Raw genomic sequence first — 19,220 nt, 5'->3', positions numbered from 1 at the left:
CCCACTTCCCTGTTTGCTGTCAGGGATGAGGAGATCCGGAGCAAGTGCGGCTTGGATGCAGTCACATACCTGTCCTTCCAGCGCCACATCATCCTTCTGCTCAGCATGGTCTGCCTGCTGTCTTTGGCTGTCATTCTGCCGGTCAACTTTTCCGGGAAGCTCCTGGGTATTTTAGTGCTCTTCTGTTCCAGCCAAGTGTTTGTAAAAGCACCGGGATACCCTCAAACACTACAGCGGGCGGGCCACACAAGAGACAATCGCACACAGCGCATACCGGCCCATATACACTGCAGATTTATGGTCCCAATGGAAGATCCGTTGATGGCAAGCTGAGATGTTTTGTGCAAAAATATAATTACTCCCATACAGAGATAAATTTAACTTGGATCCACTCATAAAACCTAAATTGAACAATTTCTCACACATAAACTGTGTACTCAGCTGACTTTTATTGAAGGGAGTCGCTAGTATTCTGGTGTCAATTATGCAGGTATAGTAATACTGACATATAGCACGCTTCATTTAGCACAGTGGTGTGGGAGACAGGGTGGGATGGAGCCACAGAGCAGCCCCACACCACTTGTTTGTTTACTTGGTTGAAAATGTTGAGTAAGACTTTCCATAATGAGATCCTGGTTGGTCCACACAAATGTTTTTATTACTGTTTATTGCTGTCATCTCATGGAGCAGGGTGTCACCATAAAGCTGCACCCGCTCACAGGTTGTCATAGAAACGCCAAACACCGGGACCCTCATTAAAAAAAAGGAGACCCATAGGGCGAGGATCCCATCTGTGAAAATAATGTGAAAATACCATGTGCTGAGTGAGATGACATGAAATGGGTAGAATGTGGTTTAAAAGGAAAATAGGAAACGATTTCTTCAAAGCAAAAATTAAAATGTCTGACTCTGTTCCATTTTCTGTACAGGGGACAGTCCAGAAAACTTTGGTCGAACAACTCTGGCTAACATTAACAGAGAGTGAGTGTAATCCAGTTTGAGTGACAGTTAGACTTCTAAATGCACCAGGCCTGCCTCCTAATATACCTCTTTTGTCATTAGGGACCACTTTCTATGGCTCCACTGTGTCTTTGCTCTGTTGTATTTTATCCTCACACTGCTGTGCATGACCCACCACTCCATACGGCTGGAGTACAAGGAGGACCACAAGGTTTGTGTATATGGTTAAAAAAATGCTTCTACTTGTTGAGGCTTAGTATTGAAAAAAAATGCTTGTTCACTGGGAGGCTATGGATGGATTATTTTTAGTTGATACCAATATCTGATATTTGTCTTGCCGTTATGTTTGATCATTGATTATTGCCAACATTGATATCATCATCTATAAGAAGGTTCACAAATGGAAAGGTAGTTGTCGTTACAGTCACAATTAAAAAAAACAACAACAAAAAACGACTAAATGTATCTGGGCTATGATACCATTTGTTGTATTTTTCATGATTGTGAAAACATACAACCACTTCTTAAATGTCCTATATTATGCAAAAATGACTTTAGTGAGCTTTAACACATGTTATAAAGTTGTTTCATTCGCACATGTTTGAGTAATGCTGATTTATTAGTCTGTCTACATTTCCAAAGCTCAAAATGCTCTGTTCCACTTTGTGACGTCACAAAGCAATATTTTTCAAGCTAATTCAAGCTAGGTTTTACCTTCTGTTCTGTAGACATTTGATATTCCAAGGCTGATTCTGGTGAAGGTGTATGGAGTTCCTGTATTACCACATGACATCATAAGGTGGAACAGAGTGTTTTCTGTTTGAGAGAAGAACTCATATGCAGGTTTTTTGCGGTAAACATGTGTGAATGAAACAAAACACAACTCCAGGTATGTTTTTGAAGAGTAAACAACAATATGGGCCCTTTAAGCTTCATAATTTTTCTATTTCCATATCAATATTCTATTTAAAAAGACACCTGCACTGAGCATTAGTGGGAATGAAAAACACAACCACAATATCACCTATACCAGTATTAGAACTGATATACTGCCCATCTCTGTTTGCTCATAGTAAATGAATGTCCTGTGTGTCTAAAGTCCAACTTTATATATATAACTTGTATAAATATACTTACTTTTACTATTGCAGGTGGCCCGGACATTGATGATCACATCTATTCCCAGAGAGATCTCTGACCCAGGGCTCATCACCAAACACTTTCAGTATGTTTAAAACTAATTAGTAATACGGTATAATGTCGTGTTCACTCAATTCTAAATCATAAACAACATTTTCAAAATGCGTTCTCTTTCCCCAGTGAGGCCTACCCGAGCTGCACAGTCACTGACATACGCTTCTGCTTTGACGTCCACAAGCTGATGAAACTGGACTTGGAGAGGTCCCTATACTTTCAAAAGACATTATTTGCATTGCACTGGAGTTTTTTCTGACATCATGTTTTCTATACAGACGAAAAGCCATGAAAGGTCGTCTATACTTTGCTTCAAAGGCCCAGAAGGAAGGCAAGATCATGATCAAAACCCACCCATGTGCTCAAATCTTCTGCTGCGACGCGTGCGGGTTCGAACAAGTAAGCCCTGTCCCCATGCTTGTAATTACCAGAGGGGCTGCTGTGCACATCAGGCTCTGTGGTCCTGCACAGAAATAGCATGACCACTTGAGGGCACTGCAATCCAAACATACTTAAGTGAAAGCACATGTGGATCCTGAACAGCCTCATCTCACTTTTATAGAAATTAGCTGTACTTGTAATTAGCTTTAATAAAGCATGAACAAAGGCTCAATTCATAATGACCAAATCGTTTAAGAATGATTCAGGCTTAAATACTTTACTAATTATATTGAGTAGTTACCATTGTTACTTCACCATGGAGACAAGCCTGAATCATTCTTTATAAACTTTGTTCATTATGAATTAAGTTTTGTTTGTTTTTTTAGCAAAAAAATCAAGACTTTTTGAGAGCACTGCTATTCAGAGTTCTAATATATATTGGCACCTATTGCTGTTCCCATTTCTTTGTGCAAATTTTACTTTTTCCACCTTTGTGTAATTCAGTTACATGGCTAAAACCGTACTCAAGTACAAGCATGGCTGCCAAAATTGCACAAGTCTAAGTAAAAAGTGTACATGAAAAAAAATGCTGGTTACTATAACACATTTCAGCACTGAATTAAGTTGTTTTAAACTGATATTCGCATATTCTCTGAACAATCAAAGCAGGCATGCAGTGTTGTTAACTCATACTCAGAATTTAAATGTGGCTAATTACATGGGTGGCTAGAATTATAGTCAATTAAAAGTACCAGTATAGTTTTAAAATGTACCCCATAAATAATCCTCAAAATGTACTTTCCATCCCTGGTATTACGATTGATAAAAACTACAAAATCACATAGCGTTATTGCAATTATGATGTATGAGCCTAAATTTCCCCGAGTCCATCCCTCCATGTCCATGTCGGTGGTTGGTGGCTATGCTGTGCTGATGGGTGCTGTTGTCCTGTGCAGGTGGATGCAGAGCAGTACTACAGTGAGCTGGAGGAGAAGAGGACCGATGAGTTTAATGCAGAGAAGAACCGCATTGCCACCAAGAGGCTGGGCATCGCTTTTGTTACGTTTAGGGATGAGCGCATGACAGCTGTGTAGGCATTCAGCTAGATAATATGTAAATTAGACTTCAATGTACCAGTGTTTCAGCCAGAGTGGATCATTTGTTGCAGTGTTTTTTAAACTATAGTAAAAGTCCTTTTTGGTCCCTTGAAGAGCTCTGTGAATCTTAATGGAACTTTTTCAACAAACCTGTCTCATAGTTATTTGTCTCCATGGAAATGTTATGATAGGTTTTATGCCATAATGTAAAATACTATCTATCACCATGGAGAATGTTCCGAAGTATGGTTTTAACTTTTCAGCTCCATAGACTCAAGTAGATGATGTGCCTCCCCCAGACAGTTGCTTAACTTACTTTACTTTACTCACTTATTTTGTTGCTTTAAGTAAAGGTAAAAAAGTCATGTTTTTTCCCTTTGGCTTGTTTTGAGAAATTTTGGTTATGGTTAAGTTCATTTTGGACTTTCTTTAGTCCTATTTTACACAATTTAGTTTTTAATCCAGTTTTAGATAGTAGGTAGAAAACATCAACAATGCAATGAAGGCAGAGTAATATAGTGGTAGTGAAGAGGAGTAGGTTTAGAGGCTGGTAGTTTTGCTGCTGCGTAGGAGAAAAGGAGTAAAGGAATGTTTCAGCATTTAGCTACAACAGCAGTATAATGGAGAGTACAGAGAGTGTGACTATCAGAACAGCTTAGCAGGAGCAATAACGACAAAACCGTTGCTTTAGAGTAAAACTTATTTTTATATTTTGTAGAATCGTGAAGGACTACAGACGTGTCCAGTGCCAGCGCCATGTCCAGCAGTCCAGCATCAGCGCAGTGGTCCAGTCTCAGAAATGGGGGGTGAGCTACGCCCCGGCCCCCAGTGATATCATCTGGTCAGTAGCAACAAAACCTATGAACTTCTCTATTAGTAATGATGAGCCTTAAAGGAGATATATTATGAGCTTTTAACCATGTCACAACAGCTTAGTCACTCCCCTTTAAGAGCGCTATGATAACACAATCAGCGTTCATCTCACTAATGATACTACTGCACGTCGCATCAGGTTGTTGAACAGTTTTGTATCATGCTTTTATATGTTTATGGATAATTGTTTTGTGGGAGCTGAGCATTGGATGGAATTGCACTGTAAGGAGGGTCAGGGATAGATCGCTAGATTACTCAAACATGCATGGTCATGGATGGCATCGAAAACCTCTTCAGGCATGTTTTGATGAGGGAAAACATAACATGATGGAAAGCTCCAAATCAATTTTACATAATATTCCCTCTTTAAGCTGTTTTAGATCTTTACAATGAAAGACATTTTAAATCATCTATATATGTAACATTTGAATTCTAAATTCCAGTAAAAAGCACCATCTTTTTTATAGAACAATCTTTTTAAAAAATTCCCGTCAAAAGCCTTCCTTCTGCCCTCAGTAATGGGCCGGGTGCAGAGGCGACACTTAGCCCTCCTCTTGGTTATGGCTTAAGTGTATTATAGTATTCAAAAGCGCCCACAGACACTTCTTAGACACAAAGTTTAAACCTAATCTCCCAAGATGTGTGACTGTGGGAGGAAATCAGATTCCCACTGCCATACAGAATTTGATGTAATAGGCCATTTTACAAGACCTATCCATCACTGAGACATTAGGCTCCCTGTAATTAGGTCTGATATATTGGGTATGTTTGGAAACCTCCGGATCGTGACTAAACTTTGAAATGGCAAAATTTGAGGAAAACGAAACACCAAACATCTGCGGCCCTGTTTTCTCTGTACTAAGCAAATCTGTTCCTCCACTCCAAGTCTTACCAAAATATGAGAGTGGGGAAAAGACATGCTGTTAGTGTTTAGGGTTCTGACAGTGATGGGCTGTTAGCAGCTGTCCATCATCGCTAACCTCCTGCTCACTGAAAATGCTGTGTGTTTTAATGCATCAGGCCAGGCTAATAAATAGTGGAACAGTATATTTAAGAATTTGAACTTCTAAACTGAAAACACCATCCATGGAGATGCATTCATGTTAGAAGACGTAAAACAAAGCAAGAATTCTTTGTAGAATACTGAATGAGTGGATGTCCGCTAAAAGATATTGTGCTTTTTTGCACTGTTAAACATAAAATGCATCTTTGTCAGCATTTGCTACCACTGAAAAATAAGCAATTTAATATTCTAGCCTGCAGACGAAGCTGTGTTAACACTCTCTGCTAGGAGTAGGGGTTTCAAGAGATTTTTTAGCAGCAAAACATCTGTGATTGAACAAGATCAACAGATTTAATGCCAAATTGTGCAACCTTCCAGGCAAAACAATAACCTCTCCATGTAGACAAGTAGCTGACAGACTCGCCACCACAAACGTTACATAGTGCTCCTTTAAAAACCAATAGCAAAAGTCTTCGAACTTTTATAAGAGCCGATAAACGATAAAAAGTTGATTCATCTTTTACCGGTTAACTTTTACTTTTGACATTACTTAAATAACAGTTGAACCCTAATTTCAGTTATGGTTCAAGTAATCATAATTATGGTTTTCTTTCCATAATCGAGTGGCCTTCCCCCCTGCTCAGTCAATTTGTATGCTATCATCCTCCTTTCAAAGCAAACAACGCCTGGTGTGATTACATAACTGATGCATATTATGTGAGTTTATCCACAAGAGAAGCTCACATGCCTACAGTGCGCCGCTCTGGCCAAAATAACACTTTGAAATATGGTGTACCCAACCTTTTTCCAACAAACTTTTATATACAAGGGTACAGCGGGAGATGGTTAGCTCATATTAATGTCCACCTATTAATTGATGTATGATAAACTATGTGTGTTGTGTATAGGGAGAACTTGTCTGTGTGTGGGTACCGCTGGTGGCTACGCGGCATCCTCCTCAACATCCTGCTCTTCCTCCTGCTCTTCTTCCTCACTACTCCGGCCATCATCGTCAATACCATGGACAAGTTCAACGTCACCAGGCCCGTGGAGAGTCTGCAGGTCGGTCACGCAGATTCATTTTCATAATAATATTAGCATAAGGCTGACACTAATGGTGTGTGTGTTGAATACAGAGCCCAGTCATCACACAGTTCTTCCCCACTCTGCTGCTGTGGATGTTCTCAGTGCTGCTGCCTTTCATTGTGTACTACTCAGCCTTCTTTGAATCCCATTGGACCAGGTATGTCATGTAGTAAATTGATAATTAATTGCATTCGAATGTTGCGTAAATCCATATATATTTGTTGTTTAATTAAATGTATTATGCATCAAGATAACAGAAAGATAACAGGACAGGTGCTCAAAGGAGTAGAAAGAAAACTTAAAGGAGCACTATGCAACATTTATAACTGCTCGTCTCCATGGAGATGTCATTATTTTGCCTAGCATGTTCACTACAGTATGGCAGGAGATGCCACCAGGCCATATTTTGTGTTAGATCTGCGAGGAGACAAATCCACTCACATTATGAATTCAAGTTTTTCAATGTATTTTGTAGCAAACAAAAAACAACTGTACAAAAAATGCAAAATAGATTAATTTAATGTCATACTGTGGAATATTCCTGGTAAATTAGTAGTATCTCCATGGAGACAAACAGGTGGCTGATCTCTCTACCAAAAAGTTTTGCTCCAAGTCCAAGAAAAAAATTCAAATATTGCAAAAAAGTTTTTAAATGATTTTAATTTTATATTGATTATGGCGTATTCAGAGTATTTAGAAATTATCATCTTGTTACATTGCAATACTCGTGTTACAATGGTCCTTGCATAATATGTGATTTTACTGTAGACCTAACGCAAGCAATTGCATTCACTGTATTCACTCAGTTTAAATGGCCTCCACATGTGTATGTCCCATTTCACTGTCAAATATCCATTTTGTTTTTTCCATTTCAATCATTTTCCCTGTCACCCTCTTGCTCTCTCTCGCTCCCTCTCTCGCTCCCTCTCTCGCTCCCTCTCTTGCTCCCTCTCTTGCTCCCTCTCTCGCTCCCTCTCTTGTTCCTCTCTTTGCTTTCCATCTCACTGTCACTCTCGGCGCAGCGTTATTCTGGGCAGGTTGTCATAGCGATCTGATCCATGTGATGGATAATGATATGCGCTGCAGTCAGACACCAGTGGAGCATGGGGACCCAGTGGGAGGAGGAGCGGAACGGCCGTGCATAGGAAAGACACCTATGAGCACCCAGGTCTTTACATAACCACCCCCACCAACGTGCTCTGTCTGCGGGCTTGATGTGCAAAGGAGGCCATGCAAATCTATGGCTTATTAGGTTGTCCAGTGGTGCTGCTAATATAAAGATAGCCAATTGCTTTGGATTACATCATCTTTTAATTGCAAAAACAGCAGAGCAAAGAAAGTCCGAATTGGCCCCACTATCCTCCGTATCGAGACAGGACGACTCCGCTAAGACCACAAGGGTTTTTGTTCCACTGGATGAACAGAACGTGAAATGACAGAGGACATGGTCACGTTTATCAGTCATTACGAGGCAGGAAATTTTGACCAAAGATACTGGGTTTAAATCAAGGCCGATTGACGTTTTCCGCTCCCTCCAGTCTTTTACTTGTGGGGTCCCAACCACAAATCAGACAGCTCGGGTGGAATGATCTGCTGATGTTGTGAAATCAAATCCAGCCTAGACATTATAAAGACACAGTAGATGCATATGATTTATCGCTTAGGGCCAAAGTCCAGCTTGAGTCGGGCATTTCTGTGTGGGCTTCCTCTGAATATCTCTGTTTACCCACATTAACTATATGCTAATCGTCCTGCTAGGTACTGATCAGACCTAGGTATGGCTGCGCCACAGTGCAGGTGCCCTCTGTTCTGGAATAATGTGTTTTTCAATAAACACAGTTTAATCATAAAAATAAAAAAATAATCATTGTGAAAAAAGTTAAGATAGAAAATAGGAAAATTAAACATTATGTAACAGTTCTAGTAGAGGGTGCGCCATCTGCCTGCCGCCATGGAGTTGTTATTACTTTGCCTAGAATGTTCTGCAGTATGGCATTAAATTTATCTAGCCTCATGGAGTCAAACTACATGTCAGATCTATGGAGAAGAGATCCCGCTCATGTTTTTCAAGGTGTTTTTGAATGCCATACTGTGGAAAATTCCAGGCAAAACAATAACATCTCCATAGAGGCAATCACATAGCAGACCCTCTACCAGAAAGTTACACAGTGCACCCTTGAATTCAGTCTATGCTCCAAAAAAGTAAATGTAAGGTGACTGTTTATGTGACAATATCATTACTTTGATATTCAGAAAGTTTGATTTGATAAGACTCGTGACATAACACATGTGATTTGTAAGACAAAATGAATGAATCAAGATCAAGCATTTCACTATTGTTCACAATGTAAATCATATATACTTTTTGAGCTTTCTACCATGTTAAAACATTCCCTCAACAAAAACATAGCTGAAGAAGTTTTAGATGTCATCCATGCATGTTTGAGTAATTTTGCGCTCTCTCCCAGTTCCTATTCGAACCCTCCTTACAGTTACCTGCAAGATTCTGGCCCGTGCTCAGCCCACAAGTCTACCCCATCCATGCTCTCCACAGGACAAATAAATATACAAAAGCATAATACAAAATTGCACACAACAACCTGATGTGATGTGCAGTAGTTTCATTAGTGGGACGCACACTGATGTTATGATAATGCTCTGAAGGGGGAGTGACTTAGCGCATTGAGCAAAGGGAGGGAGGACTTAGAGCGCTGAGCAAAGAAATACAATTATCCTACTTTTAATATAAGAAAAGTTGCACTAATGTTAACAATACCAGATACTGTATACTCCTTCATATCTGTAACGTTGTTATTTTATTTATTGTGCATCATTACATGTTTACTTCGTATTAATTACGACTTACCATTGTTATTTGATAGTTATTATGTGTAAATCTTGTATATCCCTCATTCTTCATGTGGCAAAGGACCAGATGTTTTCTCCTCCTTTGACATTGCTGTATTCTGTCATTTCAACGATGTACAGATCAGGAGAGAACCAGGTGACAATGCACAAGTGCTTCCTGCTGTTGGTCTTCATGGTCATTATCCTGCCCTCACTCGGCCTGTCCAGGTACTCAAACCAAACACACCCACTCAAACTTATCTCTACAAGTGCTCCTCTCTGTAGCTCATCCTCCTCTTATGCCATTCCCTCTGCAGTCTGGACCTTTTCTTCACCTGGGTCTTTGATGCCAACTTTTTGGATCAACGAGAAGTCAAATTTCAGTAAGAAACTCCTCAGTCAAAAAACATACAGATCAGGTTGAGTTCAAGTGACATAACATTCTATATAATCCCTATTGTTTAAAATGGAGCTTGAAGGTCAACTCTGTGATAAAAATAGCTGTTTAACTGTTCGATTGCTGCTTTGGTGACCTGGTTTATGGTTAATATCTAAAACAAAAACTGGCACACAAAGTTCTTCTCCGTGAATATAAATAAAATAAAAAACAGAAAGTGATGCCATTATTCAAGACGTGATTGTTATCAGTTGAAAGGACTTTAAACCATAAGATTAATATGGGGTTGTGGATTGGGTTCAACATTTGTGAATGATAAGTTTGGATATTTCTTCCAAAAACAGTAAATCTGTAATATGCTCCTGCTCTTCATCTGAAATTATCATGTACACAACCTATTTAAGAGTTATATAGATTCCCTCTCCTCTTTCCAGGTGTGTCTTTCTTCCAGACAATGGGGCATTCTTTGTAAATTATGTCATCACTTCGAGTTTGATTGGGACCGCGATGGAACTGCTGCGAATTCCTGCTCTGACGGTTTACATGGTCCGACTCTGTTTTGCCAAGTCTCAAGCAGAACGTATCCATGTGAAAAGGGTTAGTTTTTTCATTTTATTTAGCATATTATTCTTGTACATTATGTATTATGGATGTCAATCAAAGTCATATGTTCAAGTCTCACATAATTTTTTTGAAGTTTATAGCTGGACCATGCATTCTTATTGGTTAAAAGGTAGTGTTTTATGCTAAATAGATGCCTGTGAGGTATAGCCAGGTTATAATGTTGTTCAGAAAATAGCATAATACAGGCCCTTTAAAAACACAACTGAACATAGGATGCCATTCCCTGTCATATACTGAGGAGACATCAATCGAGTCTTTTTGGGTTTATTGCTAGTTGCAGTAATAGGATCTAGCAACCCAAATAGATGTGATCGCTTGAAAACCTTTACATCACGTGAAATGTCTTGTAAATTTGAATTAATCAGTCGAATAAACATTGAATTTGACCAGTATCAGTATCTGTTATGAATTTTGTAATAATAATAGTACATTCTTGCCATTAAACCATTAAAAACATAACTTGAAATAAGATTAAACTTTATATTTAGGTTCAACTATACAGATATGTGAACTGTATCAGAAACTCATAGCTGCATTGGCAAAGTATACACTCAAAAGGATATGACCCTCACAGGCAGAGTTGTAATGGGATTGAATGAGCGTTGGAAAGAATATCAAATGTCTGTCAAACTCATTTCCCTCAAATCACTTGTTGACACGGCTGAATTAATACCAATCAGAAGCAGTGGAACGGGGAGAAGTTAGTCTTTCCCAAGGTTATTACACTGTCAGTCTTTTATTTTGCTCTTGCATAAAGAATACAAAATACACTGCCTGGCCAGAAAAAAAGTCGCCACCTGGATTTAAATAAGCAAATGCTGTAATCAAAGCTAAAGGCGGTCCAGCAAAATATTAGAGTGTGTGACCTTTTTTATTGGTGGCAACTTTTTTATTGGCCAGGCAGTGTATGAACAATCACCAGTGTCAGAGCTCTGGTAATACATTGGTTCAAAATTCTTCTAAAACATTTCAACAGAGTAATGAGGGAGTAACTGCATTTTTACATGAGTCTAAAACCAATGTCAGATACGTGCTAAAGAGAGAGAGAGAAGGATGGATTTGTATCTGAATGTAAGTGGATACAGAGGCAGGTGGGTCTGTTGCTGCTATCCATGTGCTGAGTTTGAGACATGATTGTTTGGGAGGCAAAAGTAGAGGCCCTGATTGGCTGAGAGTGATAGACATGTGACCTATAAAAACTTTCGTGTGATACTCTGAACTCAACCAACACATTTACATCCACATTTCTGATGTATTGCAAATACTGTATAGGACTGATTTCTCATATTCAGGACTGTTAAAATATAAAAATAAATGTATTCATTTTTGTTAAAGAGGGGATATTTTTTTCAGATGTCATCCATGATTAATTTAGCGATGTCTCCTGGGCCCTATTTGAACCCTCCTTACGGTTAGCTGTAAGATTCTGTGCAATGCTCTGCCCACAACCCTACGTCACCCATGCTCCCATATGACAATTCTCCATAAATACACAAAAATATGATACAAAACTTTACACAACAGCTTGACAAACCTGATATGATGTGCAGTAGTTTCATTAGCAGGATGCACGCTTATTGTGTTATGATAGTGCTGTGAAAGGAGAATGATGGAAGGGAGACTCAGAGCATTAAAAACAAAAGTAAAACTTACAAGTTATGTTAGTATGTTGTTTTTGGCTCATACATCATTTTCAAAACATATTTAGATCACCATGTTACTTTTTATTGTTATGTGTGCGCAGTTAATAAGTAGAAGTAAAATACCCCCACTTTAATGTGCCCCACCCCTGCTTTCAGTTTAGTTCATTTGGATCATTTTGATTGTCCTTTAACCTGACTGTTTCCAGAGTCAGGCCTATGAGTTCCAGTTTGGCCTGGAGTATGCCTGGACCATGTGCATCTTGAGCGTCACTATGGCCTACAGTATCACGTGCCCGCTCATCACACCCTTTGGTGAGTGCTCTGCTTGTCCCTGGTACAGTATGCGAGCCTGGTTAGGTGGTAGTGCTGTGCCAGTCCTGTGCAGACTGTGTGAATGTGCTGCTGCAGTCCTAGACACTCAGACACAGAGCTGAGAGCCAGACGCCCACTCTGCTCCTGTCTGTGCCCAGAGCCCAGCACCCGCATGTTTACTTCTCATGCATAATACCTGCCTGCTGCCCACATTTGCTACTTTTGCCTGGGATTCAGTGCCTAACATGCTGTGTTTACAAAATAGACTTTTATTTAACCATTTTAAGTAATACAATACAAGCCAAACCTGTTCCACTAATTATTATTATTATTATTATTATTAATAATATTAGTATTTAACACATCTGTTTATCCCATGTGACCAATCATTATTATGTAATTATAAATCACATTGTTTTAAAATAATGGTAAAATAATTGGCACTGAAAGTCGCTTTATAATTTCATTGATTAACTCCCAATAATAAAATCAGCTGCCATGGGGCAGACAGAAACACACCTGCTAATTTAACCCTCCGACCACCACCAGTCACTACGTTCACACACATGTAAGGTGTAAGTGTTTCACTCAAAGACACAACAAAAGTGTTTATTAAAATATACAAATATTTATTAATCTATCTTTGGAACCAGATATATAGCACAAGTTTAAACTTATTCTGTCTTCTTCAGTTAGGCTTATTATGTTGCAAGAATGACTTAAATAATTTAATACACTTGCCTGGGATCCAGAATACACACTTCAATACTTCACCAGTGAATCTTCCCCTTTTTAAATTGGGGTGATTGACATGTGGATTAGCCAATTGGGGCTAAAAAAGGAAAAAACTATCACAGGGGGCTGAAAAACATTGCAGATTCCTGCAGAATCAACGACCAAAGCACTAAACTCTGATAATCTGAGATGAGATAAATTTTATTTTATTTGTAAATCATAGGTGACCAATGAGCTTCTTTGTTTCACATGTGCCACTGAAATAAACAAATCTGATTGCACAGTCATGTTTGACTGGGCTTTAGACCCACAGATCTGTATAAAAAATACAGAGGGATATCATCATGGATTTGACAGGTAAGTATTACACTAACCTTTGTAATGCCTTTGCAGGTCTTCTCTATGTGATTCTGAAGCACATGGTGGATCGCTACAACATTTACTATGCATATGTCCCCACTAAACTCAGCCAGCGCATTCACAGGGCCGCCATCAACCAGGTCATCGTGGCTCCCATCCTCTGCATCTTCTGGCTGCTCTTCTTCTCTGTGCTCAGACTAGGTATGACTCAAGATTTCTCCGCTATATATATATATATATATATATATATATATATATATATATATATATATATGGTACAAATATTTTCATTATCACATTTGTTCTGATCAGGTCCAGTGCACCCCATCACCCTGTTTACCTTCGTGTCCCTGCTCTCCTGTATCGCTTTCTGTATCGTTCGCTTGTGCCTTAGGAAGCAGCCAGACAAGTCCAGCAGTTACCAGGTCAGCTCCTCTGCTCTTTGCCTGAGTCTTATGCTGAGTGCAGTAGACAGATAGGACAGCCTGACTGACCTTTGTAAATGCTTGTTCTACATGTGTCCTCTGTCCCAGATGTCTGACCAGCCTGCAGAGGGCGCGTTCACTGATCCAGAGAGGAGCACAGTCACCACCACCATGGCTTCCAATGTACAGTAACATCATGCTCTTTTTTTTTTTTTACTGGGAGTACTGTGACCATCTGTCCCTCTCTTGGTTGTCCTATACAGCCGCCCTGTCCCTCATCCCACTTATTTAGTCTCACTTTTTCACTTTTGGCATGTGAATTTTATAGAAAAATGAGATTTATGTAAAAAAACGTTATCACATACATTTCAGTTTGGTCTTTGGGTCCTTTGGGTCTTTACTTATTGCTATTGTAGTGTTTGGAAACAGAATATAACTGTGTTACAGCAGTCTTTATATATGACATTAAATTTATCTTGTGCAATGTGGTGGGACATAGTGAAATAGACCCTGTTTGTGAGCATCAATATTATAAGATTGACTGAGTGTTTCCTGCTCTGGTATCATTTAACATTGGGTACTGTCAGAAGCTCAAACACAAAGTATTGATATCTGTATCAAAACTACACCTGTGAATCTCTGTCGAACGTGTATTTTATAATTTACAGAGGACATCACAGTGATATTTCAGAAGGGCACAACAAGTCATTAACTGCTGTCGGTTTCATGCCTAGACTGTATAAAGAAGTCTATGGTTTCATGCATGGCCCTTAATGTAAAAAAAATATATATATTTCTATGCTCAAGCCAGTTTGTGTTGAATACATCAACTAATTTCTGGCTAGGCCCCAATCAGTAATGTAATTTTGGGTGTGCATAACGATATCAGTCATTATCTGGGATTTGAAAATGCAAATTATAAATGTTTGCTGGTCTACAGTTTAGAGTGAAACAGTTATTGTGGTTGATTGGTAACCTTGTAATTGTCATTTTGTTATTATCATCTGGAATAAAGACACATCTACTCAGTCCATAACATTGCAAAAGAACCTTAAATTGAATCATCTACATCTACGTTTTTATATAATATGTTTTCTACGACACAACACAAGCCGCCTGTTGTAATAGCTTTGATTTTGTTATTCTACTCAAAGAGATCTAGTTGTTCCTGTCAGTTTGAAAGATTTCCACAAGGCAGAAGAGATGGATGTGGCTTACACTGAATATGCAATTGAATAATCACGCGAACCACACAACGCATCAATCAGAATGCACTGCACAATGAACCATCAGCACACTTTGACAGTTTCAAATCATTCTTTCTCTCTTCCCTCCAGATGTTTGTTGCGTCTGTACTGTTGGAGCCAGAGCTTGCCCTGACCCCCATGCCCTCCCCGGCTCACCACAGCTATGGGGCCATGTCCAACGCCCAGAGCCCCAGTTGTGGAACCCTCCAGGATGAGGAGGGGGGACACCGAGAGACAGAGCTCCAAGACACCCCCTCTGACCCCCACCTCTCCAGCCCCCTCATGGACTGCCCTGTTAGCTACCAAGACCTGACACGCTAGCTCCCGTCTTACCTGGGACGATGCTGCATTTTCATCACTGACTTACCCCTGTATAGCTGCGTGACACCCAAAATTGAAACTTGTACAATGGAAACATGCCTATGGGAACTTGTACAAATCTCTATACATTTTTTCTGTGTATAGATCCTATCTGCCAAGTGAATCATAATTCTTCTTTTCATGCAACTTGTTGATGTGTGCACACTGCTTCCAAACTTATTCTAAATTTCATGTTCTTGAAAGAGTCCACGTAGAGAAACTCATTTGGATTTGACCCATCCCTATATTATACCAACTCCTGTCAATGGCCAACTGCAGTGCATCATTTGAAGGCTGTTATTATTCCCATTTTGAGCTATCTTCGTGGTCAGGAGTGCCTAGCTGGAGTATTGTGCACCGAAGCAAACCAGAGGTAACCCACCATGCGAACCCAGCACAGCCCTGGAATTGAACCCGAGACCTCCGTGAGTAGCTGGGTGAGGGGGCGGTGTGACCAGGCTCACCCCAGCAGACTGCCCTGGTCGGGGTGAGTGGCAGATCTGGACGGTACCGGCAGAGTGGTTGGCGAGGGCATGCACTTGTGAAGCCATCTGTCGTGAGAGCGCAGCCAGAAGGGACGCAGGAAAATGTGATACACGGATATACAGACTTGGTTGTTGCTGTAATTATCATTTATTTAAGGTGAATACTTTGGATACGATATTTTGGTGTTGATATTGTGTTTGGGGTCTCGAGGCGCCAGTGGAGATTGATTGAAAGTGTGGCAGTGCTGTCCCCATTTTCTATATTTTTGTTATGACAGTTTGATGTGTAAAATATCGTTGAAAATGTTGTAAAAGCATAATTTTGAAGATAGGCCTGTTTTGAAAAGGCTTGTCAAAGAGAATGTTCTGGCATAAAGTGGACTTGTATGGCTGCGTTCAGTCACGTCTTGGTTTGGTACTGATTTTGTGATGTAGACCCAGTTTGGGTCTGTTCTAGTCCTGGTTTAGTTTTGGGTTTAGTCCCAGTTTAGTCCCACTTTTGATGTGATGTGTGTGGAACTGTGAACGCAGCATCTAACATGCTTTAATGTACTTAAAACAGAGTGGACAGAGATGGGTACAGTATCAAAAACTGGTATTCAAGTAAGAGTACTCTTACTTCAAAATGATATTACTTTAAGTAGAATTACAAAATAGTGGCTTAAGAAATAACTCAAGTAAGAGTTAAAAAGTATTTGCGGAAACTACCACAAGTAAGAGTAACTGTAATAACATCTGATATATAGTTTTAAGTTTGTTTTTTCAAAGAATAGACCCCAAATATGAGTGTAAGTACTATTACACTGTAAAATATATTACTCAAGTTAAAGTATATCATCTGAAACTGCTTTCAGAAGTACAATTTACTTTCTCAAGTAAATGTACTCGTAAATGTGACTGAGTACGACCCACCCACCTCTGCTGTGGGCTACAGAATGTGAATATTGCCTACAACAAAAGTGAATTGATCCTTTAAATTCATCTGAAATTAAGACAATAACATTATTTAACTTGAAAACAACATATTTATTGACCTTGTATATTTTTGTAAGCTAAATGAGTATAAACAGATTTTTCCCACGTCTCCTATTGTGCCTTGACTGAACCACTCCCTATGTGTGACAATCCAGCATGGAACCTACTGGGCTAACCTGGAAAACTGCTGCATGGCCTGAACTCTGAAAAACCTCCAAACACGCCTGGGAAACAAAGCAAAAATGTTGGGAATAATGCATTTTGCGTGTTTTTGAATGACCACCTCTTCTTTTGTCCACTCAAAACAACAGTTAAGATGACATTCACACGGTGTCTTGGGCTGGCTATAACTTTTACAACAGGTGACTATACTTGAATTGGTTGGTACCTGTTGTTTACTTTTCGTCTTGATGTTTTGTACCATCGGGCACAAAACCAAAAACTTAGCTTACCTAAGAATTTGAACTCGCCAACACAAACATCCTAGTAAATAACTTTATTATTCCATATGGACAACAACATGGCTGCCCTGTACATGTCTCGTGTTTTGTATCGCGATTGTTGAGTATTTACAGAATGTACAATTATGGCTGGGATCCCCGTAATGTAACGACTCTTAAGTGATGTTTATGCCCAGGCTATTGTCCAGATCTGTGAATGATTTATGGGATTTGAACATGGACTCATTGTTGGTCATATGATTTCCATAACATTACGTTCACATTGGTTTTACAAGAAATGCCAATCTTCTATATAACTACAGAACATACTGTCTAAAACGTTTATTATTGTCTAAATACAGCCTGGGAGTGTTATTCTAGTACGAGCTCCATGGTGTATGATTTCATAAAGAGAAATGTATTTGGAAATTCAAAATGTAGCTTGTAAAACTCGCTCAAAATGGCCGTACAAAATGCTCCGTCAAAACTATTAAATAAACATGAAAGTAAGTCTTAAAACGTCCCTCCATTTGAAGCTATATTTTCCGTACCATTAAACACGTTATGAAATACAAGTTATTATGATATTCTTAACATAAGGGTTGTTTTTTTCATGCTTCGTTACTTTTACTATGTCCGCTCTCTGGCTGTACCTCGTGTCTATGTTTGGGTACACATTTCCAGACACGACTGGCCCTCTCTTATGGAATATGTGTATCATATGAAAAAGGACTGTACTTTTATATGTGTGGGTCGGAAGGGGACACACTGCTCTAGACATTGATCTCTGTTGGGTTATATGGGCTTTCTTTGTACTCAAGTGAAGTGATGTGATCTGAAAATAAATTTGAACTAACTTTTCTGCTGCAATGTACTTTAATTGGAATAGAGGAAAGTGGAGTGATGGGAAGCTACTTATATTGCAGATATTTGTTTAAAGTGGATCATAATTTGATGACTTTAACCCAAATGATTGAGAACAGTATCTTAGGTAAATGGTCCATTGAGGTTCATCTGGTCCCCTGTTAATTTATTTTAATAGATTTTTTTCCACACCAATGTTTAGTTTGTTTTCATACCTGTTTGGTCTGAAAAAAGAATCTATTAAAATAAGGCAGATAAATATGTTCAAACATGTTAAAAGCTTTTACAGATAACAGTTGCTGACTTCTTAATCACAAAAATGTTGAACATGATGCTCAAGTTATTTGGTGTTATGATTCTTAAAATGATAGTTCAGTCAGAAAACAGAATGGGCCTCATGCGAGTCTCATTTGGGTCACCAATTTCAATGTGGAAATCCAGTTGTTTTAAACTTTAAAGGACTCTCTCTTATCTGAATGGTCACTATCTAACCACCAGAACCTGCAGACAATCATTAATCAGTGCTAGTGCAGCCTCTGCAGCTCAGTGAGTGAGTTTTTTGAGCTTTCACATGGGGCGTGGCTTGTTCATGGCCTGAGAGATTTGTTTGTCCTCTGTATGCAGGCAGCCCAGGTTCAGTTGTGATTGTAGTAGGCAACCTGGTTTAAAAGTGTGAGAGTGCAGACTAAATACTACTCCTTTTAATGTAGAATTTTCTCTCACATAGAAGGTAGTATAACAGTTTCTAGTTATTCTCCATCTCTTACATTCAAAATCTAAAACTAGGATTATATCAACACATTTCATTTTGTGATATCCTTGGGCCAAACATTACTATGATGGTTGGTTTATGCAGCCTCCCTCAGCGCTTATCTCCTAAGATCCTAGTGCAGCCTGTGTCAAGTGCAATTA

General features: G+C 39.2%; 1 protein-coding gene across 1 annotated transcript in view; it reads left to right on the top strand.

The window, feature by feature from the left end:
• The window catches only part of tmem63c (transmembrane protein 63C), a 39,090-nt gene extending 20,820 nt beyond the window's left edge, over positions 1–18,270 (top strand). Inside the window, exons 6-23 of the mRNA XM_033988333.2 lie at positions 24–166; positions 930–981; positions 1,063–1,171; positions 2,112–2,185; positions 2,281–2,361; positions 2,433–2,553; positions 3,492–3,625; positions 4,351–4,473; positions 6,417–6,570; positions 6,645–6,751; positions 9,583–9,669; positions 9,759–9,824; positions 10,273–10,435; positions 12,312–12,417; positions 13,546–13,713; positions 13,825–13,937; positions 14,046–14,120; positions 15,275–18,270. Coding sequence (XP_033844224.1) covers positions 24–166; positions 930–981; positions 1,063–1,171; positions 2,112–2,185; positions 2,281–2,361; positions 2,433–2,553; positions 3,492–3,625; positions 4,351–4,473; positions 6,417–6,570; positions 6,645–6,751; positions 9,583–9,669; positions 9,759–9,824; positions 10,273–10,435; positions 12,312–12,417; positions 13,546–13,713; positions 13,825–13,937; positions 14,046–14,120; positions 15,275–15,505 — 2,107 coding nt within the window. The 3' untranslated portion in view covers positions 15,506–18,270. The remainder of the gene's footprint in view (positions 1–23; positions 167–929; positions 982–1,062; positions 1,172–2,111; positions 2,186–2,280; positions 2,362–2,432; positions 2,554–3,491; positions 3,626–4,350; positions 4,474–6,416; positions 6,571–6,644; positions 6,752–9,582; positions 9,670–9,758; positions 9,825–10,272; positions 10,436–12,311; positions 12,418–13,545; positions 13,714–13,824; positions 13,938–14,045; positions 14,121–15,274) is intronic.
• Positions 18,271–19,220: the final 950 nt, after the last annotated feature.

The sequence above is a fragment of the Periophthalmus magnuspinnatus genome, chromosome 22 (genome assembly GCF_009829125.3).
Source record: "Periophthalmus magnuspinnatus isolate fPerMag1 chromosome 22, fPerMag1.2.pri, whole genome shotgun sequence".
NCBI lineage: Eukaryota > Metazoa > Chordata > Actinopteri > Gobiiformes > Gobiidae > Periophthalmus > Periophthalmus magnuspinnatus.
The sequence above is the reverse complement of the archived record's forward strand: the minus strand, read 5'-3'. Positions and strand labels throughout refer to the sequence as shown.